The sequence below is a fragment of the Balaenoptera physalus genome, assembly GCF_965194825.1.
Source record: "Balaenoptera physalus genome assembly, chromosome: 18".
NCBI classification, from domain to species: Eukaryota; Metazoa; Chordata; class Mammalia; order Artiodactyla; family Balaenopteridae; genus Balaenoptera; species Balaenoptera physalus.
In genome coordinates, this window is record NC_138899.1 from 59,402,124 (window position 1) to 59,426,381 (window position 24,258).

General features: G+C 39.2%; 1 protein-coding gene across 3 annotated transcripts in view; it reads right to left on the minus strand.

Annotated features, from left to right (window-relative positions):
* Positions 1-984: 984 nt before the first annotated feature.
* Positions 985-24,258, minus strand: part of TSC22D1 (TSC22 domain family member 1) — a 125,693-nt gene continuing 102,419 nt past the window's right edge. The window contains exons 1-3 of one of the 3 annotated variants that reach the window (XM_082435372.1): positions 4,671-4,739; positions 3,545-3,596; positions 985-2,371 (exon numbers count right to left, since the gene is read on the minus strand). In XM_082435372.1, the coding sequence (XP_082291498.1) occupies positions 2,114-2,371; positions 3,545-3,547 (261 nt within the window). In that variant the 5' untranslated portion in view covers positions 3,548-3,596; positions 4,671-4,739 and the 3' untranslated portion in view covers positions 985-2,113. Of the gene's footprint in view, positions 2,372-3,544; positions 3,597-4,000; positions 4,382-4,670; positions 4,740-24,258 lie in introns of those variants that run through there. The other 2 variants (XM_082435371.1, XM_082435370.1) reach the window with 2 other exon arrangements.

Below are 24,258 nucleotides of genomic sequence, written 5' to 3' on the forward strand. Positions count from 1 at the left end.
GTTACTTTGAGCTTCGTAACACATGCACCCAGTCCAGTTCTTTTCGGGGAGCTCTGATGTTCCCTCCATCCACCCATCAATCTCTCAGCAGTTCTACATTAGAGAAGTGAAGAACTCAGAAGAGTCGAGTCCTGTCCTGCAAGGGCTTCCGTAAGCCTTAGAGCTGGGGAATACCTGACTCCCGCTGGGTGGAGGGGCGGTTGCTGAGGTGCAGGGGCAGATTGCAGAGCTGAAAATCCACCCTGCCTGCTCGCTGGCATGGCTCCTGCAGCAGAGTGGGACCCCTCAGGCTCACTTCTCAGGGGCCAATTTGCTTTAGGATTCCATCATGTTTTGAATCTTGACCTATTTTATAGTCTTAAGGAATCAACTGGGAGGGACTCCCTTGCTTATCTGGTCCTTCCTTCCTCAAACCCAGAAGAGGAAACCCCTGGAATTATCCTATCTTTTGCTTGGAAATTCCCAGGAGCTGGGAACTCAATCCACACTAGGAAAGACACCCCAACTTAGGGTGACAGAGTTCTTAAAAGTGGAAATCAGCTTCTCTAACTCCCATCTTCTGATCCTAGAGTTGCTTGTTGAGATTATACACAGAGTAAGGTTCATTCCCCTAAGCTGGTAAACATTGAGAGATTAAAACTTCCACGGGCTCCTAGAATTTTAAAACTACAGAGGAACTTAAGAGATTCTCTCTTTCAACAATACCCCACATTAGCCCTGAGCAGGGGAAGCCACTTGACCGGGTCACACAACTAGTCTGAAGAAGTAAGCTCTTGCCTCTTTCATTATGTCTCTTCCCTTACTGCCTGACAGAACGCAACGTCTGATTCGTTTTACTCCTCCAGTCAAACCACTAGCACCACTACTTTGCCCAACCCTTTCATCCCCCTTCAGGATTTTACTAGTCGAATTGTTTTAACTTTATCTGGAAATAGTTGTGGAAATGACTGCGATTATGTTAACACTATAATATGGAAACACTGGTTTATCAACATTTTATATGCTTTATTGAAAGTTGACAAGTGCAACAGTTAAATACAGTGACACCTTACAACTGTGTAGAGAACATGCACAGAAACATAGGCAGGTAACTACTATACAGGTAATATGCAGAAACCCCTACTGGGAAATCCATTTCATTAGCTAGAACTGATCATATTTCAAAGTATTCAACCAGCTCAATCAAAAGACTTCGGTGAACAGGGACTGACTTTAAAATATTCAGCAGCTAGAAGATTTCAGATTACACAAAGTGACCAACTGTGCCAAATTCTTAAAATCTCTTTAGGTAGGTGTGTTTTTCTTCATGTATTATTTTTCACGTAGATCTCTATATAAAAGACAACCCACACCTCTTCAGACAGCCAGTGAAACATCTAAATTGCAATCTGTACACCCTAAATAGTCGTTACAGTCCTCTATTGTACAAAAGTTACACTACATACACAAATATACAATAAGCAAAACAACCTTCAGGGTAAGATAGCCTAGATCCCAGCTACCTGTCACCATTCAGTCACGCTAATAGTTTTGTGTCATCCACTGTTTTGAAAGAGGCACAGTACTATTGGTTTTTATGAATGTTGGTGACAGTCGTCATCTGTACAGTGAACTATGTTTCTCCTCATCTGAGGTGAGACTAAGCTTCACTCTTGACTTTCACCTCCCCGTCCAGTTCCTGGGCGGGGGGAGGAGAGAGAGGAAAGTCCAGTGGTGCCCCACTGCTTCAGAACCCCGTGGAGTATACCACGTGCAAGCAGGAAGAACTCTTGGCAGTGGGGGGTGGGGAGCAGGGGAGGGATGGAAAGGCACACAGCTCCTCAGCATGAATGAAACCATTTCTCACGGATCTGCCAAGCTGCATGAGGTCCCAGTATATCCATGCTAATTCTCTCATTAACCTTTAATTCACCCAACTTAAGAAATTTCTTCAAGCCGAAAGCGTATGAGTGTTTAATACTGGAAAAAAAGAGATAATGGCATATGTCAGTCTCACGTCTCTTTTGCAGCGAGCAATGAAATGGGTGACGGTGGACGCGGACGCCCCCCAGTCCATCTTCTCCGGTCGGTTCAGTTCAGACAGCAGCAGCCAGTTCCGCGGCGGCACAGGAGGCTACGCGGTTGGTCCTGAGCCCTGGGACGCTGCCTGCGCTGGGGGCTGTGTGGTCCCCTGTGGCTGTGTGTTGGCAGCGGGGGAGCCAGTCTGCAGCTGAGCCTGGAACTGGGCAAGCTGCTCGGGACTGGCCAGTGTCTTCAGCAGATTGTTTTCCTGCTCCAGCTGGGAATTTTTCTCTATTAGTTCTTTGATTTGCTCTTTGAGGACCTCCACTTCCTCTCTAACCGCATACATCAAATGGCTTTTCACCAGATCCTGAAAGGGAGAGAAAGAAGAGGAAAAAAAAGGTTTAACTTTCTCTTTACTGTTCCCCGCACTCTGAATTTCTAAAGCATCATTTTGCGGGGCTCTCCCTAACCATTTACGTATCCTGCCTTTAGAGCTCATTTAACAGGCCCTAGGGAGAAATCTCCGGAATACAACCACAACTGTACTTCAGTTTAACGTCTAAGTCATCAAGCCTTTTTAAAGCCTTTGCTTTCCTTGCAGCCGTTGGCCAGGAATGCCTACGCTCAAGTTTCCTATTCGAGATGGCAAAATGCACTGGGGCTCTGGGGCTCCGTGCAAAAGCCCGGCCCAGGGCTGTCCAGCCCCGGAGCAACGGTAGCCGCGTCCCCGCCCCCAAGTCCCTCCCTCCGCCCGCCAGACCGCCTCCCTCAGCACCGGCTGCAGCCAGTTCCTACAGAGCGTGTTGCCGCATTTTCCTCCCTCCCCCCATCCCCCCCTCTTTCGTGATTAAGCTGACATCACAGAAACCTGGGCAGCCGTTGCAGCCAATGGGCGCTCGAGTTATTTATAGCTCCGAATTAAAGGTTCGGAGTTTGCCTAGCAACAGTGGGCAGAGAATCCCGTGAGAAGAGCCACAGGCGCTGCTCCAATAACAAAGAACGGCCAAGGCGGAAATAAAAAATAGGAGAAAACCAGGCGCAGGCTGAGAAGGCGAAACTTTTCCCCGGTTCTTTTTCATTGTGCAGTAGCCTCCATCACTGGGGATCCGTTTGGGCCCGGTGTAGGAGGCCCCTTCCGGAGATCCCCACTTCTGTGGCCCTCCCCCCTCCCGGCTCCCCGGTAAACCTTAGGATTCCTAGTAAAGCCACATCACTAGAGATGAACCCACGACCTAAGGACACGCCGGGCCAGCGCTTTCCTAGCAATTCCCCAGCAAAAAGGGGAACCTCCGCCAAAATCCCGACGGCTGTGGGAAATCGGTCCTGGAAAGAACATCGAATACCCTCAGGGCCCCTTTCTCTCTCCTTAGCAGCTGTGGTATGTGGCTTCATGCTAGCAGAATGGAGACAGTGCCGGCATTTCTAAATGTATGGAGAGCGATCATCAGGTTAACTATGGATGCGCTTGTTCCAGCCCAAGACACCTCGCTTTTTGTACTGTGCCCACATTTAGTACAAACGATTTTTAATCAGTACATACCATAGCTTGCTCGATTTTGTTGTCAATAGCTACCACACTTGCACCAGAAGAGCTGAAAAGGAAAAAAAAAAAATCGATAAATGGAATCTATCTTAAACATCCAAGACAAAAAGGATTTCCCAATTCCGTGATGTTACTAGCATCATTTTTTCAATATTCTTTAATGCCATGTAATATATCACCCTCCAGAACACACCAGCCACTCTTTTACTAATGAATATCCAGACATTTCCCAATTTTAGTCAGCCACAAAGGCTAAATTACATAATGTGGTAAAAGCCTGTTCTCTGGCCAGACCTGCAAAAAGAAGGCTATTCTGAACATTTCAAAAAGCAACATCCATGTCACCGTAGTCTCTCAGCAATGGACAAAGGAATTCGCCAGGCTATCTTTCACCTGCATTATTACAAGTATCTCACGAGTAAATTTTTTAAAACTATCCCGGCCGACATTTACCTATTGTCAAGTCTCACAGAGGCGTTTTCAGTCCCGAGCAAGGACGACAAGAAAGAAATTGAAAAATGTCTCAGTTGGTAAACTCCTAGATCCATCGCCACTGGTCTACACCATTGGGATTTCATGCAATTGCAGCCAAAAACACCCTCGCAGAAAAAAAAAAAAAAAAAAAAGGAATACTAGCAGCCTTGTTTGAGCTAGATAAAAATCTTCTAGCTTTATGTAGCTCAGGGAGCAATAGAAAACAGCAGCCCTAATTGAAAGAAACCCGGCTTCTGGGGCTTGGCGATTCCGGGAAGATGTAGATCCCACTACCGTGCGGAGAAGGTTCCCACGTCGGCAGCCGGGCTCCACCAGGCTCTAGACTAGGACTCCCAGTCTCCGTGCAAAATATATGCAGGGAAGGGCCGCGCCGATTGGCCAGCACGCCGCTGGAACCGCCCCCTTCTCCCTTCCCCGCCCTCCTCCTCGCTTCCCCGCCTTCCTCCCCACCCCCACCCCGCCCCCAGCCCGGCGATCCGCTCCTCGGGTGGGCTGGCCCAGGCCGCAGTCTAAGGGGCTGGGGTGCAGGCCGCCAAAGCCTCCGTGATCAAGTAAAGATGGAGCAGTGCTCCGGCAGAAAACGCCGAGGGGCTCCGAAAAATACGATTGGGAGCCCGCACGTGCTTACGTTTAAGGGAGCCAGACCCCGTCTCTGGAGCTGCCTGTCCCCGTGGCTGCCGAACGCGAAAGCTGCTTATTTGCAACCAGACCCGTCTGAGCTACTGGGCATGCCCAGTCCCACCACTAAAGACTTGCAGGAGCCCGAGTGTCTCGATTTCAATTATCTCGTTCTTACAGGCAGCAGTAACTGGAGGATTTTACAGGCAGTTTTATTTATAAAGATAACACCATACTGTAATAATACTTTTTTTTTTCTTAGCCAGTGAATTTTAGAGGAAAAAAAAATCACATTTCCTTTTTGAGAGACTCTACCTTTCCATGAATTTATCAATTACGTGTAGAAACAAAAAACAGTACATATTCTTTGCTAGGCATATACAAATTGAGGCCAAAAGGAAACCACCAGATGTAATCAGGTAGATCTCAAAATGTCCCTAGAGCCATAAACCTTAAAATTGCACCTCCTTCTTCCATTTATAGCTAGGGGAAAAAAAAAAAAAAAATCAATCCACAGGTTGAATCCTACCCACATGGATATATTTTCACTAAGTCCGTAAGGCAAGTTTTTGGATGTTAAGTGCAATTCCTATAAGACTCAATCCTTTGAGCCTTCTTACATCAGAGGAACTGAAATACTGTAGGTATATATGTCACCCTGATGGCCACACTGACCAAATAATTCCCTTCTCTAAACTAAAATTAAGAGATCTGGGTGTAAAATAGCTTAACCCGTTACATAATTTCTTCTATTAATTTAAAATATTTGCAAGGATGTTATCAATTGAGGTTGCAGTTTAATATACTATAAGTCTAAGGTCTTAAATTCACTTATTACAGGTTATAAACAGTTTGCAATTCAATACATTTAAGAAGGTACATTTAAACCTCTACAATACTGCCCTCTAATGGTATAATCCTATAAAAACAGAAAACAAAAAAACTACAAATACTAAAGACTAATCCATAAACAAGTTGTATCATCACAAATAATTCCAACATAAAATCTGACCATAGAACATGTATAAGTACATATTCGATTTACACACACATACAAACACACACACACGGAGTCTTTTCTCTCAAAGAAGCATTCTCCCTCAAGCAGCATCCTTTAATTTAGGAAATTTTAGTTGCCAATGGAGCCTCTTAGACATTCTTTGAAGGTGACCCAATGTTGGCAGAGTGCATTTGGTTTTAGAAATTGTCTGAAGTCGTTAGGAACAAAATCTGGTGAATGTGGTAACTGATGAAAGGGCAATTCTCTTTTGGGTTAAAAAAACCAAGGCAGTATCATCCTTTTTTTACTGTAAGGTTCATATTGTTCTCTAAATTTTAAGGCTATGCTTTTGAATAACAAGTGATATTCAAATATGTGTTGGCATATTTATAATTTACAAAAATTAAATATATATTATCTCATGATACAAATTTTGGAAAGGCACCCATTTTTAGTAAAAGGAAACAGAGTAAGTGGAACCTCAAAAATCATAATTTGGGAAGCAGACACGTGGTCTCCATGTCTATGAATGCTAGGCACAATTATTACTTACTACATGGTAGTTTCTATATTTTGAAAGTTACAGTTATCACTAAAACTATCTATGTGATTAAGTCATTTATATATTTAAACGGAATGCCAACTGCACAGGAAAAATTAAAGCATCGCTTAAGCTGCAATTAAGAGCTTAAAAAAACAAAACTCTAAGGTCATATAAAGAAATGAATTTTAAATTCCCACTGAAGTTTAAGAAGATTACTAAATTAACTGGATTTTATTTATTGGAAGAAAAGTACATGTTGCTGAATTAGCATATGTGCTACCAATATGCAGAAGTGATTGAACTGGAATCCAGGTAAAAAGGCTCTTAGACAAAACAGAACAGAATAGAAAAATAAAATCAATAGCAAAGAACCACCCCAATCTCAAATGTCCAGGCTTTTTCCTGTGCTCCAGATTCTTGAAAACAAAGATACAAGTTGGTTATGTTTTCATTTCATTCATTCCAACTGATCATCCAAGTATTAAGCTATAGAAGCCAATATCTGAACCACACTCTGTTTACCCAGTATCTCTACAGCAGGACGTTATGGTCATCATCAATACTTTGCTATTTTAGATACACTTGCAGGGAACATCCTTGTACGTATATCCTTGAACGTTTGTAATCTATTTCTGGAGAATTTGCTGGGCTAAAAGATATACAAGCAAAAATATGATTAGAAATCTATTTCTTTTCCTATCTTTCACATAAATGGGCTAGATTCCTTTAAGATGGATTTTTATATGAACACTGAAAAGACATAAGTTCAAAAAGAAGGTAAAGAAATTGGAGTTAATCTCTATAGAGGAAAACCCATGGGTCAGAAACGTCTGAGGCCCAAATGGCTAAAATTACTTTCTAGCCATTACAAAAGTTGCTTGCATTTGTAAAACAGAACATCTGTGAGTCTAGTGACCCGAGCTTAACCAAGACCAGCTGCTGGGACAGGATAAATACCCCCATGCCTCTGGGAGAGACCCCTAAAGGCGTGGATGATACTAGTCACCTTCATTTCTTTATATGACCTTAGAGTTTAGGCACCGGGCAGAGATCAGGAGGTCTCACTCTGCCGGGGAATCTGGAATACAGGAAAAAGCCTGGACACTTGAGATCGGGGTGGTTCTCTGAGGTTGATTTTGTTGTTCTATTCTGTTCTGTTTTGCCTAAGAACCTTTTTACCTGGACTCCAATTCAATCACTTCTGCATATTGGTAGCATGTATGCTAATTCAGTCACATCTGCTTTTCTTCCAAACTTGATCTGCCTTGGCCAATAGAGGTACAGTTGGGGATCCACCACTCAAATAGGATAACCTGTTTCTCCCTCTGTCCAAACTCCTTGCAAATCTAAAGTGACTGCCAGGGAAGAGGCTAAAGCACATCACTGTGAGCCTGACCAAATCACTGCTGTCTAGGGACCCCCTTTCCTGGTTTACTCTTACTAGGCACTGGGATTAGGGTTACCAGGGTTAGCAAATGAAACTTCAGGACTCCCAGTTAAAGCTGAATTGCAGATAAACAACAAATAATGTTTTAGTGTTTGGGTCCCACACACTGTTGGAACAAGAAAGAATGATAAAGACATCCAAACGGAAAAATTCAACCATATTTTATATTTCCTTGATTTCCATAGAAAAGGTGGAAGATAAAGTTCAGAAAATCTTCCCAAAAGTAGAACAAAAAAGAGATGGAATTGTGAGATACAAGAGACTTAAAAGGATCAATCTAGGAGGTCCGACATCAAAATAGAATGAATTCTAAAAATAGAGAACAGAGGGAAGAAAATTATCAAAGAAATAATTTAAGAATTTTTCCAGAACGGAAGGGCACAAGTCTCCAGATTAAATCAGATGACCAGACGGCTACCGCAATCAATGAAGAGAGCCCTACACCAAAGCACATCATCACAAGACTAAAGATCATTCGGGACAGAGAAAATCCTAAGAGCGTCCAAACAGAAAAAAACAAGGTACAAACACAGGTACTAGTATCAGAATCTGCTGGCTGCCAGGAAACAATGGAGAAAATGTCTATAAAATTCTAAGAGAGAAAGGTTTTTCACTTGGCCAAATCATTTATGTGTAAATGTAGAATAAGAACATTTTCAGACATTTCAGACACCAGTATGGAGGAGCAAATCAAGGAAAAGGGTTTACAGCAAGATGAATAAGTTCTAGAGATCTGCTGTACAACCTTGAACCTGAAGTCAACAATACTGTGTTGGTACACATAAAACTTTTAGAGGGTGGGTCTCAGGTTAAGTCTTCTTACCACAATAAAATAAAATTTAAAAAATATAAGAAATATTGTATATTCCAAAAGAAAAAAAAAAAAAAAAAAGAAGGGAAACATGAACCAGGGACTCAAATGCAGGAGAGAAGGAAGGGAATTAACAGGATGATGGGGGGAATTCCCTGGTGGTCTAGTGGTTAGGATTCCGTGCTTCCACTGCACGGGGCACAGGTTTGATCCCTGGTTGCGGAACTAAGATCCTGCATGCTGTGAGGCGCAGCCAAAAAAAAAAAAAAAAAGGAGGATGATGGGGGAAGGAAATCTGGGGATGAAAGGTGCTAATAAGCAAGCCTTAGCAGCAACAGGTATGTAACCATGTGGGAAGTGGGAGCCTTTGGGAGGCAGCACTTTGGTGGGAATAAACAGAGACAGGATTTAATACATTTGAGCATTTGCAGGGGCGGGGGGTGGTACAGCCAGGTATGGGACAGATTTAATGGAGCAACTAGATAAGTTCAAAGACAGTTTTACAGAAAACAAAAAAAGAAAGAAAAAAAAGTTACGCTCATAAATAAAATTTACATGACTATATTCGTTCTTAACATTTTTTACTAATTTAACTTTAAAAAGTTAAATTAACTTTATTGGGAAGGTGGCAGGAAGAAGAAATGTGCGGTGGGAAGAAAAAAACTGTGGTAAGAATAGTTTAAAAGTGCTAAATCCTTATCTACCACAGCTTGATTATAAAATATCTACAATTGAAAAAGCAAGAATAACTATATCACTATGACATGGACATGTGTGGGTAAATATGAGAAACCAAAAAAATTAAAAGTGGCTGCCTCAGGAATAGATTGGGAGACTGGAAAAAAGGAAACTGCTAATATATTTTTTTCTATTCACTCTATCTTTAGGTATGTACAATTTTTTAAAGTAAAAGAGAGAGCATGGAGAGGGCAGATAGCAGAAGCAAGAAGAACTACAATCCTGCAGCCTGGGGACCAAAAACCACATTCACAGAAAGACAGACAAGATGAAAAGGCAGAGGGCTATGTACCAGATAAAGGAACAAGATAAAACCCCAGAAAAACAACTGAATGAAGTGGAGACAGGCAATCTTCCAGAAAAAGAATTCAGAATAACGATAGTGAAGATGATCCAGGACCTCGGAAAAAGAATGGAGGCAAAGATCGAGGAGATGCAAGAAATGTTTAACAAAGATCTAGAAGAATTAAAGAACAAACAAACAGAGATTAACAATACAATAACTGAAATGAAAACTACACTAGAAGGAATCAATAGCAGAATAACTGAGGCAGAAGAATGGATAAGTGACCTGGAAGACAGAATGGTGGAATTCACTGCTGTGGAACAGAATAAAGAAAAAGAATGAAAAGAAATGAAGACAGCCTAAGAGACCTCTGGGACAATATTAAACGCAACAACATTTGCATTATAGGGGTCCCAGAAGGAGAAAATACCTGAAGAGATCAGAGTCGAAAACTTCCCTAACCTGGGAAAGGAAATAGCCACCCAAGTCCAGGAAGCGCAGCAAGTCCCATACAGGATAAACCCAAGGAGAGACACGCCGAGACACATAGTAATCAAAGTGGCAAAAATTAAAGACAAAGAAAAATTATTGAAAGCAGCAAGGGAAAAATGACAAATAATATACAAGGGAACTCCCATAAAGTTAACAGCTGATTTCTCAGCAGAAACTCTACAAGCCAGAAGGGAGTGGCATGATATACTTAAAGTGATGAAAGGGAAGAACCTACAACCAAGATTACCCAGGAAGGATCTCATTCAGATTCGACACAGAAATCAAAACCTTTACAGACAAGCAAAAGGTAAGAGAATTCAGCACCACCAAACCAGCTCTACAACAAATGCTAAAGGAACTTCTCTAAGTGGGAAACACAAGAGAAGAAAAGGACCTGCAAAAACAAACCCAAAACGATTAAGAAAATGGTCATAGGAACATACAGATCGATAATTACCTTGAAAGTGAATGGATTAAATGCTCCAACCAAAAGACACAAGCTTGCTGAATGGATACAAAAACAAGACCCATATATATGCTGTCTACAAGAGACCCACTTCAGACCTAGGGATACATTCAGACTGAAAGTGAGGGGATGGAAAAAGATATTCCATGCAAATGGAAATCAAAAGAAAGCTGGAGTAGCTATACTCATATCAGATAAAATACACTTTAAAATAAAGAATGTTACAAGAGACAAGGAAGGACACTACATAATGATCAATGGATCAATCCAAGAAGATATAACGATTATAAATATATATGCACCCTACATAGGAGCACCTCAATACATAAGGCAACTGCTAACAGCTATAAAAGAGGAAATTGACAGTAACACAATAATAGTGGGGGACTTTAACACCTCACTTACACCAATGGACAGATCATCCAAAATGAAAATAAATAAGGAAACAGAAGCTTTAAATGACACAATAGACCAGATAGATTTAAGTGATATTTATAGGACATTCCATCCAAAAACAGCAGACTGCACTTTCTTCTCAAGTGCGCACAGAACATTCTCCAGGATAGATCACATCTTGGGTCACAAATCAAGCCTCAGTAAATTTAAGAAAATTGAAATCATATCAAGCATCTTTTCTGACCACAACGCTATGAGATTAGAAATGAATTACAGTGAAAAAAACGTAAAAAAACACAAACACATGGAGGCTAAACAATACATTACTAAACAACCAAGAGATCACTGAAGAAATCAAAGAGGAAATCAAAAAATACCTAGAGACAAATGACAATGAAAACACAATGATCCAAAACCTATGGGATGCAGCAAAAGCAGTTCTAAGAAGGAAGTTTATAGTTATACAAGCCTACCTCAAGAAACGAGAAAAATCTCAAATAAACAATCTAACCTTACATCTAAAGGAACTAGAGAAAGAAGAACAAACAAAACCTAAAGTTAGCAGAAGGAAAGAAATCATAAAGATCAGAGCAGAAATAAATGAAATAGAAACAAAGAAAACAATAGCAAAGATCAATAAAACTAAAAGCTGGTTCTTTGAGAAGATAAACAAAATTGATAAACCATTAGCCAGACTCATCAAGAAAAAGAGGGAGAGGACTCAAATCAATAAAATCAGAAATGAAAAAGGAGAAGTTACAACAGACACTGCAGAAATACAAAGCATCCTAAGTGACTAATACAAGCAACTCTATGCCAATAAAATGGACAACCTGGAAGAAATGGACAAATTCTTAGAAAGGTATAACCTTCCAAGACTGAACCAGGAAGAAATAGAAAATATGAAAAGACCAATCACAAGTAATGAAATTGAAACTGTGATAAAAAATCTTCCAACAAACAAAAGTCCAGGACCAGATGGCTTCACAGGTGAATTCAAACAAACATTTAGAGAAGAGCTAACACCCATCCTTCTCAAACTCTTCCAAAAAATTGCAGAGGAAGGAACACTCCCAAACTCATTCTATGAGGCCACCATCACCCTGATACCAAAACCAGACAAAGATACAACAAAAAAAGAAAATTACAGACCAATATCACTGATGAATATAGATGCAAAAATCCTCAACAAAATACTAGCAAACAGAATCCAACAACACATTAAAAGGATCATACACCATGATCAAGTGGGATTTATCCCAGGGATGCAAGGATTCTTCAATATACGCAAATCAATCAATGTGATACACCATATTAACAAATTGATGAATAAAAACCATATGATCATCTCAATAGATTCAGAAAAAGCTTCTGACAAAATTCAACACCCATTTATGATAAAAACTCTCCAGAAAGTGGGCATAGAGGGAACCTACCTCAACATAATAAAGGCCACATACAACAAACCCACAGCAAACATCATTCTCAATGGTGAAAAACTGAAAGCATTTCCTCTAAGATCAGGAACGAGACAAGGATGTCCACTCTCACCATTATTATTCAACATAGTTTTGGAAGTCCTAGCCACGGCAATCAGAGAAGAAAAAGAAATAAAAGGAATACAAATTGGAAAAGAAGAAGTAAAGCTGTCACTGTTTGCAGATGACATGATACTATACATAGAGAATCCTAAAAATGCCACCAGAAAACTACTAGATCTAATCAATGAATTTGGTAAAGTTTCAGAATACAAAATTAATGCACAGAAATATCTTGCATTCCTATACACTAATGATGAAAAATTTGAAAGAGAAATTAAGGAAACACTCCCATTTACCACTGCAACGAAAAGAATAAAATACCTAGGAATAAACCTACCTAAGGAGACAAAAGACCTGTATGCAGAAAACTATAAGACACTGATGAAAGAAATTAAAGATGATACCAACAGATGGAGAGATATACCATGTTCTTGGATTGGAAGAATCAACATTGTGAAAATGACTATATTACCCAAAGCAATCTACAGATTCAGTGCAATCCCTATCAAATTACCATTGGCATTTTTTAACAGAACTAGAACAAAAAAATCTTAAAATTTGTATGGAGACACAAAAGACCCTGAATAGCCAAAGCAGTCTTGAGGGAAAAAAATGGAGCTGGAGGAATCAGACTCCCTGACTTCAGACTATTATACAAAGCTACAGTAATCAAGATAATATGGTACGGGCACAAAAACAGAAACATAGATCAATGGAACAAGATAGAAAGCCCAGAGATAAACCCACACACATATGGTCAACTAACCTATGACAAAGGAGGCAAGCATATACAATGGAGAAAAGACAGTCTCTTCAATAAATGGTGCTGGGAAAACTGGACAGCTACATGTAAAAGAATGAAATTAGAACACTCCCTAACACCATACACAAAAATAAACCCAAAATGGATTAGAGACCTAAATGTAAGACTGGACACTATAAAACTCTTAGAGGAAAACACAGGAAGAACACTCTTTGACATAAATCACAGCAAGATCTTTTTTGACCCACCTCCTAGAGTAATGGAAATGAAAACAAAAATAAACAAATGGGACCTAATGAAACTTAAAAGCTTTTGCACAGCAAAGGAAACCATAAACAAGACAAAAAGACAACCCTCAGAATGGGAGAAAATATTTGCAAATGAATCAATGGACAAAGGATTAATCTCCAAAATATATAAACAGCTCATGCAGCTCAATATTAAAGAAACAAACAACCCAATCCAAAAATGGGCAGAAGACCTAAATAGACATTTCTCCAAAGAAGCCATACAGATGGCCAAGAAGCACATGAAAAGCTGTGCAACATCACTAATTATTAGAGAAATGCAAATCAAAACTACAATGAGGTATCACCTCACACCAGTTAGAATGGGCATCATCAGAAAATCTACAAACAACAAATGCTGGAGAGGGTGTGGAGAAAAGGGAACCCTCTTGCATTGTTGGTGGGAATGTAAATTGATGCAGCCACTATGGAGAACAGTATGGAGGTTCCTTAAAAAACTAAAAATAGAATTACCATATGATCCAGCAATCCCACTACTGGCATATACCCAGAGAAAACCATAATTCAAAAAGACACATGCACCGCAATGTTCACTGCAGCACTATTTACAATAGCCAGGTCATGGAAGCAACCTAAATGCCCATCGACAGACGAATGGATAAAGAAGTTGTGGTACATATATACAATGGAATATTACTCAGCTATAAAAAGGAACGAAATTGGGTCATTTGTTGAGATGTGGATGGATCTAGAGACTGTCATACAGAGTGAAGTAAGTCAGAAAGCGAAAAACAAATATATATTAACGCATGTATGTGGAACCTAGAAAAATCGTACAGATGAACCGGTTTGCAGGGCAGAAGTTCAGACACAGATGTAGAGAACAAATGTATGGACACCAAGGGGGGGAAAGCCGCGGGGGTGTGGGGATGGTGGTGTGATGAACTGGGCGATTGGGATTGACATGTATACACTGATGTGCATAAAATGGATGACTAATAAGAACCTGCTGTATAAAAAAATAAATAAATTCAAAAATTAAAAAATAAATAATACTAAACTTTCTTTGGGTTATTTGTATGGAAATATGTTAATATAAATGTTTCAGACATTACATGAAATTCCTAAAAATCTTATATGTCCTGGTATAATGTTATAAGTCACAACTGTAGTTATTATTTTAAAATGTATATCTCAGAAATAACTAAATTTCCTTGTCAATTGCATTATTATGAACTTTCATCAATCTTTAACCATGGTCATTTTTAAGTCTTTCGTCATTTACAGGCAGTTCTGGGTGTACTCTGATGCTTTTGCAAAAATGTTCCTATAAAAGTGTTTCTTCTTCAAGGAATTCATGGAAAAGACTCTGACAAGTACAGGTTTCTGGTAACTGACTATACTGCTGAACTGAATGAATAAGCATTTTCAGAACTCTAATGGAAAACTGATGAATTCATAAAAGTGCTAACAAAAGATCAAGATGAAAAAAAATTAATTACATGGGACTGAGTGAACTGATGAGGATGATTATAATTTTTGTGACTTTCTGTTTGAAAAAAGAAAAAAAAAAAGAGAGAGGATGGGACCTGCAGGGACCGTGCTCCTCTGCTCCCAGGCTTCCGTGGAGTACTTAGCAGCACACGTGAGGAGACTACCCAAGGCTGGGGAAAGAGCCACCCGAAAGAAGCAGGAAGAACAATTTTTGGAAATCACACAGGGCTGGGAATAGTTGGTCTTACCACCAGCCTGGGTTAAAAAAAAAACACAAACCTTGTAAACGCAGGGCACCAGATATTCAAGGAGGAAAGTCATGAGGAAAAGTTCGTTCTAGACTGAATGGTGTTTTGGTCTTGTGTAAAGCAGTTTAAAAGGAAGCCTTGAAAAGATCAAACTGTTTCCAAGTAACTTATTTTTTTCCCAAAACAAGCCTCGAGGATATTAAATAAAATGCAGCTAGCAACCAATAATTCACAATGTCTGGCATCCAATGAAAAGTACCAGGCATACAAATAAACAGGGAAACATGACTCATAATGAGGAGGAAAATCAATCAATCAAAATGACCCAGATATGACAAAGACGATATAATTTGTAGATAAGGACACTCAAATAATTATTATAACCATATTTTATATGTTCAAGAAAGTAGAGGTAAACAGCAGCATATTAAATAGAGGTATGAAAGGTATAGAGAAAACCCAAATTAGATTTATGAGGATGAAAAATACAATTTGAGAAGAAAGATATACTGCAGGCGATTAACAGCAGATTAGACAGGGCAGAAGAAATATTAGTGATATATCAGCAATAGAAACTACCCAAAACAAAACAGAGAGGAAAAAAAGCTGAAAAAAAGAACAAAACAAAAAAAGAAGAAAGTATCATTAAACTCTGAAGCAATTTCAAACAACCAAGTAAATCTTTAGTGAAGTCCCTAAAGAAGGGAAGAGGGAAAGAGAGGGGAAAATATATTTGAAGTGATAACGGCAATTTTCTCCAAATTTTATTTAAAAAAAATAAATTCACAGATCCAAGAAGCTAAACAAACTTCAAGCAAGAGAACTGTGAAGAAAATTGCAGCAAGGTGTATCATAATCAAATGGCTTAAGAACAGTGATAAAGAGATCATCTTAAAAGCAGCCCAGAAAAAAGAACTAGATCATACACAGAGAAACAAAGATAAGATTGGGAGCAGACTTCTGGTCGACAGAAGACGGTGCAGCAACATCTTTCAAGTGCTGAAAGGAAATTCTGAAAAGCCTGTCAACCTATAAGTCTATGCCCACTGAAAATATCTGTCAAAAATGAAGATGAAATTCTTTTTCAGACGCACAAAAGCTAGAAGGATTCAATCACTGGCAGACCTGCACTATAAGAAATTGTAAAGTCAGTCTTTCAGGCAGAAGGAAAATGATACCAGCTGGAAGTTGAGATGTACACAAAAGAATGAAGAGCATCAGAAATGGTAACTATGTAGTTAAATACAAAAGACATTTCCCTTAACTATTTAAATCTCTTTTAAAAGATAAATGACTATTTAAAGCAAAAATAATAACAATATATGAGTGAAGAGGGGATATATCATATGTAGAAGTAAAATGTATGACAAAAAACAACACAGGCCAGGAGGGAAGAAGGTAAGGATAGTGCTGTAGGTTCTTACATTACTTGCAAGTAGATGTGGTAAGTTAAAAATATATGCTACAGACTCTAAAGTAATAACTGAAATAACAATACAAAGAGTTACAGCTGATAAGCCAATAAAGAAGATATCATGGAATCCTTAGAAAAAATACAATCTAAAAGAAGTAGAACGGAAGAAAAGAGGAATAAAGAACAAAATAAAAAGTGAATAGTAAGACAGTCATTCAAACCAACTATAGCAATAATCACATTAAATGTAAATGTTCTCAATTAAGCACCTTAATTAAAAGGTACAGATTGTCAGATCAGATAAAAAAAAAAAACCCAAGACACAACCACTGCTGCCTTTAAGAAATAATACTTTAGGACTTCCCTGGTGGTGCAGTGGTTAAGAATCCGCCTGCCAATGCAGGGGGACACGGGTTCCAGCCCTGGTCTGGGAAGATCCCACACGCCATGGAGCAACTAAGCCCATGCACCACAACTACTGAAGCCCGCGCACCTAGAGCCCGTGCTCCGCAACAAGAGAAGCCACCACAATGAGAAGCCTGTGCACCGCAACAAAGAGTAGCCCCTGCTCTTCACAACTAGCGAAAGCCCGGGTGCAGCAACGAAGACCCAACACAGCCAAAAATAAACAAACAAACAAATAAATAAATTTATTTAAAAAAAGAAATATAAAGGCATAATTAGGTAAAATAAGAGGATGGAAGAAGATCCTCTATGTTAAAATAATCAAAAGACACTGAAGTGACTATATGATTCAGAGAAAGTGGACTGCAGAGCTAAAATCATTTCATAATGAATAAAAGGGTCAATTCATCACGAGGTCATAAAAATCCTACATGTTTATACCCTGATAACAGAGCTTCAAATTATATGAAGCAACAAACCGATAGAATTGTAAGGAGAAATAGAAAAATCCACAATTAAAGTTAAGAGTTTTCAACGATCCTCTCTCAGTAATTGAAAGACAGTAAGCAGAAAATAAGTACGGGTACTGAATACTGGAATAACTCTGTCAACCACTTGACCTAACTGGTTTTTGTAGAACATTCCATCCAATAACAGCAGAATACACATTCATTTCAAGCACACATGGCATTCTTACCATGATAGGCCGTATCCTGAGCCACATAACAAGTCTCAATAAATTTAAAAGGGTTCAAATCATACAAAGCATGTTCTATAAGCACAATGGAATTAAATTAGAAGTCAATTACGGAAAATTATCTGGAAAATCTCCAAATATTCAGAAATAACACATACCTAAATAACCCATGGGGGTCAAATAAAAGGGAAATTGGGAAGTATTTTGAACTGAGTAAAAAGAAAACATGGCATATCAAATTTATTTCAGTAAATATAACAACTTAGATGTAATGGACAAATTCCTAGAAAAACACAAACTACCAAAACTCACTCAAGGAGAAATAGGTAACTAAAATAGTCCATTTTTAAAATTAATTTGTAATTTAAAATCTTCTTACCCCAAAAATCTCAGGCCCAGATGGTTTCAATGGTGAATCCTACTAAATATTTAAGGAAGAAACTATTCCGATTCTACACAAACTCTCTTTGAGAAAACTGAAGAGAAAACACTTCCCAACTCATTCTACAAGGCCAGCATGACCCTAATACTAAAATCAGGCAGACATTATTTTAAAAAAAAAAAAAAAAAGGGAAAGAGAAAATTACAGACCAATAGCCCTAATAAACAGAGACGCAAAAGTTCTTTAAAAATTTTTGGCGACTTGAATCCAACTATATATAATAAGAGTAATAAATACCTCAGGACCAAATGGCATTTATCCTGAGAATGCAAGGTAAACATTCGAAAATCAATGTGATTCACTATATCAACAGACTAAAGAAGAAAAAGTACAGGGTCATCTCAATAGATGCAGAAAAAGCAATCTGACAAAATTCAACGTCCATTCATGATAAAAACCCTCAGCAAAACAGGAATTGAAGTTCTTCAACCTGATAAAGGGCATATACAAAAACAATTCAGCTGACATCACACTTAATGGTAAAAGAATGAATGCTTTCCCCCTAAGATTGGAAAAAAGGCAAGAATGTCCACTCTTAGCAATACTGTTCGATATACTGGAGGTAATAGTAATAGGCAGGCAATAAGGCAAAAAAAAAAAAAAAAAAAAAGAAAGGAAGGAAGGAAGGGACAAAAGAAAGGGCATCCAGAGTAGAAAGAAAAAAATAAAACTATCCTATTAACAGATAATATGATTGCCTACACAGAAAATCCCAAAGAATGCACAAAAAAAACTACAGGAACTAACAATAAGAATGTTTATCAAGGTCACAGGATATAAGTTCAATCAGAAAAATCAATTATATTCCTACGTATTGGCATGAACAATTAAAAGCTGACATCATAAAATTTTATTTATTTATTTATTTATTTTTGGCTGCGTTGGGTCTTCATTGCTGCGTGCGGGCTTTCTCTAGTTGCGGCGAGTGGGAGTTACTCTTCGTTGAGGTGAGTGGGCTTCTCATTGCGGTGGCTTCTCTTGTTGTGGAGCACAGGCTCTAGGTGCACTGGCTTCAGTAGTTGTGTCATGCTGGCTCAGTAGTTGTGGCTCACAGGCTCTAGAGCGCAAGCTCAGTAGTTGTGGCGCACAGGCTTAGCTGCTCCGTGGCATGTGGGATCTTCCCAGACCAGGGATAGAACCCGCGTCCCCTGCATTGGCAGGTGGATTCTTAACCACTGCGCCACCAGGGAAGTCCAAAAGCTGACATTTTTTTAAAGTTCCATTTATCTCATAAAAATACATGAAATAGATATAAATTTAACAAAATATGTATAAAATCTGTATGCTAAAAACTATAAAACACTGATGAAAGAAATCCAAGAGAACCAAATAAATGGTGAGATACACTGTGTTCAATTGAAAGACTCAATATTGTTAATATGTCAATTCCCCCTCCCCCAACTAACGTAAAGATTCAACGTAATCCCAATCAAAATTCCAGCAAGACTTCTTATTAAAAAATGACAAAGTGATTCTAAAATTTATACGTAAAAGTAAAAGAACTGGAATAAGCAAAACAATTTTAGAAGAATAGAGCTGAAGGGCTCCCACTCAAGACTTTCTGTAAAGTTACTCTCATCAAGATAGTGTGGTATTGGTAAAGGGACAGATGTGTAGAGCAGTGGAACAGAACAGAGAGGTAAGAAACAGTCCCACGCATATATGGCAAATTGATTTAACAAAGATGTGAAAGTGATTCAGTGCAGAAAGATAATCTTTTCAACAAATAGTCTTGAAACAGCTAGTTAGAATATAGAAAACAAAACCCAATTTGATCCATTCCTCCCACCATATGAAATATTGACTTAAAATGGATCACAGACTTATATGCAAAATCCAAAACCATAATTCCTTCAGACCTTGGGTTAGGCAAAGACTTCTTGAATGTGACATGAAAAGCACCATCCATAAAAGAGAAAAAAAAATCAATAAACTGGACTTTATCAAAACGAAGAATTTCTGTTGTTTGAAAGACACTGTTACAAGAATGAAAACACAAACTATAGACTGTAATTAAATATTGCAAGTCACACATCTGATAAAGGACCTATATCTAGAATATATAAAGAACTCTTAAAACTCAATAGCAAGAAAACAAACAACCCAATTTTTTTAAAAATGGGCAACAGACACTTTATCAAAGAAGATACATGCTTGGTAAATAGCACATGGAAAAATGGTAAACATCATTAATCATTTCAAAAGTGCAAACTAAAACCATAATGAGATACAGCGACACATCTACTAGAGGGGCTAAAATCTTTTAAAGATTAAACCTAAAAATATCAACTGTTGACAAGATCGCAGAACAGTTGGAATGCTCATATACTGATGGTGGGAATGCAAAATGGTACAACCACTCTGCACAACAGTTTAGCAGTTGCTTATAAAGTTTGACTGACTCTCCACAAAACCCAATAATCCCAGTCTAAGTCAGTAACCTAAGTGAAATGAAATTTATGTTCTCACAGACATATGTACATAAATGTTTGTGGCTTTATCATAATCACTCAAAACTGGAAACAACCCAAATGTCCTTCAACTGGAGAATGGATTAACAAACCAAGGTACACCTATACCACGGAATACTACTCAGCTATAAAAAGAAATGAACTACTGATACACCTAAGAACATGAATGAATCTCAGATATATTATGGTTAAATGAAAGAAGCCAGACTCAGGCTGCAAACGATGATTCCATTTACAGTGACATTCTAGAAAAGGCAAATCTACAGGCACAAAAAACAGGTCAGAAGTTGCCAGAGCCTTGGGGTAAGGGAGGGGAGGTTTTTGTAGGCGATGGAACTGTGTCATTTCTTGATTGTGGTGGTGGTACAACCACTGTTTATTTGTCAAAACCTGAAGAACTGTATACTGAACGGAGACACTTCACTGAATTACACTTTAAAAAAATGAAAGAAAAAACTTGGCTGCCTCTAGGTAGCAGGTGAGAGGATGAAAAAAAAAAAAAAAGGAACTGCTAATATTTTTTTTCTATTAATTCTACTTGATCTTTATAAATGCACATGTATTTTCTATTGTGGTAAAACACATATAACCTAAAATTTATCAATTTAACCATTTTAAGTGTACAGTTCAGTAGTGTTAAGTATACGCACCTTGTTGTGAAACAGACCTCTAGAACTTCTTCATCTTGCAAATCTGAAACCATACCTATCAAACAATTCCCCGTACCCCTTCCCCACCTCTAGCCCCAGTAATCATCATTCTACTTTCTGTTTCAATGAATTTACTACTTTAGATACCTATACATGTATTATTTTGATTAAAAATATTTTAAAGTAAAAGCAAAGAGGAAAAAAAAGCTACTAAAAAAGTTACAGGGACTTCCCTGGTGGCACAGTGGCTAAGGGTCCGCCTGCCGATACAGGGAACACGGCTTCGATCCCTGATCCAGGAGGATCCCACATGCCGCGGAGCAACTAAACCCAGGCGCCACAGCTACTGAGCCTGCGCTCTAGAGCCCGCGAGCCACAACCGCTGAAGCCTGTGCGCCACAACTGCTGAAGCCCACGCGCCTGGAGCCCGTGCTCCGCAACGAGAGAGGCCGCCGCAGCGAGAAAGCCATGCACTGCAGCGAGGAGTGGCCCCCGCTCGCCTCAACTGGAGAGGGCCCGAGCGCAGCAGCGAGGACCCAACGCAGCCAAAAACAAATACATAAATAAATAAAAACATAAATATATAAATAAATAAAAAGAAAAAAAGAAGGAAGTTATAATCTAAGGACTTGAATACTTTCATTGATAAGACCTAAAAATGTCTACTTTAGACTAATTAACTGCTCTATAATCATTTGAAATGTATTATTGAGTTTGAATTTTAAACTATAATTTTGCTCTGTCTTAAAGCTGCCGCATTTGTTGGTAATTAACCTGCAGGAGAACTAACTCAGGTATATTGATACTACAGGTTCCCTAAATGCCACATGAGGATTAAAAGACGTAACAAATTACTTGCTCAGGGTGAGAATTTCAAAAATCCTAGCAAAATATTAGCAAATTTAAATATAACCTTTTATTTATTTATACACACACATATATATATAGCATATAAGGCTCTCTATAAATATATTTTTCCTATATCTTTCTGTAGATTTTCTCTCTAAACATTTACGATTACTTTTAAATTATTTTACAGTTCTAGAAACAATCTCTGGTTCTTCCATACTTGTCTGCACATGCCTCTATTTCTTTGCTTTACTTAACATAACTATAATTCCAAAAGAATGCCCCTATTCTAAAAGAGTCAACAGGATTCAAAGGGTTAACATTCTCCCTTTTCCTTTTTATCTTCTTGAAAATAAGCTCCTCAAAGCCAAGTTTCTTCATAAATCACCGCTTTTGCTAAATCGTGGTGGATTATGAAAATCAGAAGCCACGGGCAAAAGGGCATCATAGATTTCGAAACCAAATGATAGCCTACATAAAACTTCTGAAGAAGTGACAAGTCGTCCTGATTATGATTTGCTATTTCAAGAACCTCGTGAAAGTCCATCAGAAATGAATACTATTTCTATTTCACTTTTGCACAGCTACGTAAAACAGATGCCTCAAACTCTTCTTTCACTTTTGAAAAGCAACTCGTTACTTTAAGCTATTTTTTCACGTTAAATTCCATAAGATAACAACAATGATAAGCAATAGAGAAAGAAGAGCCAGCGGGAACTAGATTAACCATTATTCTCTGCACACAGAACCACTTAGGGCCATTAGAGTCGGTCCTTGGTGATCCTGAAACAATAAGATGAAGCTCAACTGTACAGTTTTATTTACAAAGGTGAAGGTAAATTCTAGAGGATTACACAGCTCCTGAATTTCTAACGCAGTGCAGACTTAGGTAAGCATTAACAAATTGGAAAAGGTAACTCTGTGCTAGGGATGCTGCGTGTTTACCTTCTGCTTTGATCAAGGGACACATTTGCATATTACGGTCTCTCAGAGTCCAGGCTCTGTGACTTCACTGGGGCCCGAGGGTTTCTTTAATTGGTCTGTTCAGAATTTTAGAGCTGAAATCATCTAGTTCTCATTAGAGATCATCTAATTTAGAGATCATCTAGTTCTAATTTCCTTCATCTGTAGGTTTAGAAATTGAAGCTCAAAGACATCGTGTGCTTTTGTACAGCGTTTATCTCATTCACTGTAGGACGCGGCAGAGAACCATCTTCTGATTCAATATGCTGTCCTCTAGACCAGGAATTCCAGATTCATATACAGAGATCTAAACTAAGGAATATTAGTGCGGGAAGAGTAAAGGGGAGATCCCTCCTGCCAATCTCAATGGAACCTCAGTAATCATGTAAAGTTGCCCGTTTTACAGATGAAGGAAATGGCCAGGAGTCCGTGTGGAGACCAAAGCCAGAGCTCCAGGTGGCATATGGGCCCGGCAGCCTGGCTGCAGAGTTTCCAGGCATTGTCCTGAGTAGAGATGTTGAACTCTTGGTGAAAGCCGGCCCTCACCCGCTTAGTATTATTAGATTATGGCGCTGGAGAGGCTGACGGGCACCCAGGCTAGTGCCAGTGCCAACGAGTTCCACAGTCTGAGGAGGTGCTTTCCAACCACTGGGAAGAGGTCCCAGGGTGAGGGGGCCCACCGCAGACACACAGACACAGCCTGCTGACAGGCACGTTACTTTGCAAACGTGCCCAAGATTGATTTTCCAATGTCTTTTTCATAAGCCCTGGTAGTTCCTTGGAGAGCCCTCAAGAGCTGTGAGAAGGATCAAAAGGAACCCAAGTGGACCGCAGGGAACAATGTTCACTCATAAAGAAGGCAGGCATGGGAATTCCCCGGCGGTCCAGTGGTTAGGACTCAGCGCTCTCACTGCTGGGACCCCGGGTTCGATCCCTGGTTGGGGAACTAAGATCCCGCAAGCCACCTGGAACGGCCAAAAATAAAATAAAATAAAATAAAAAAATAAAGAAGGCAGGCAGGCTGTGTCCCCAAGGCTTGTGGCTGAGGCCGGGACCAGGAGGAGAAAGCGGCCCGGTCAGCACATCAGGCCGAGACTCATGGGAGAAAGCACATCACGCCCAGACCGTCTAGCTTCCCAGTACAGTCCCCACGGATCTTTACTCTTTGTGGTCATTACCTGGGATGCCCTTCCCATCTCTCTGCCAGAATGTGACTCTGACGCCGCTATATTC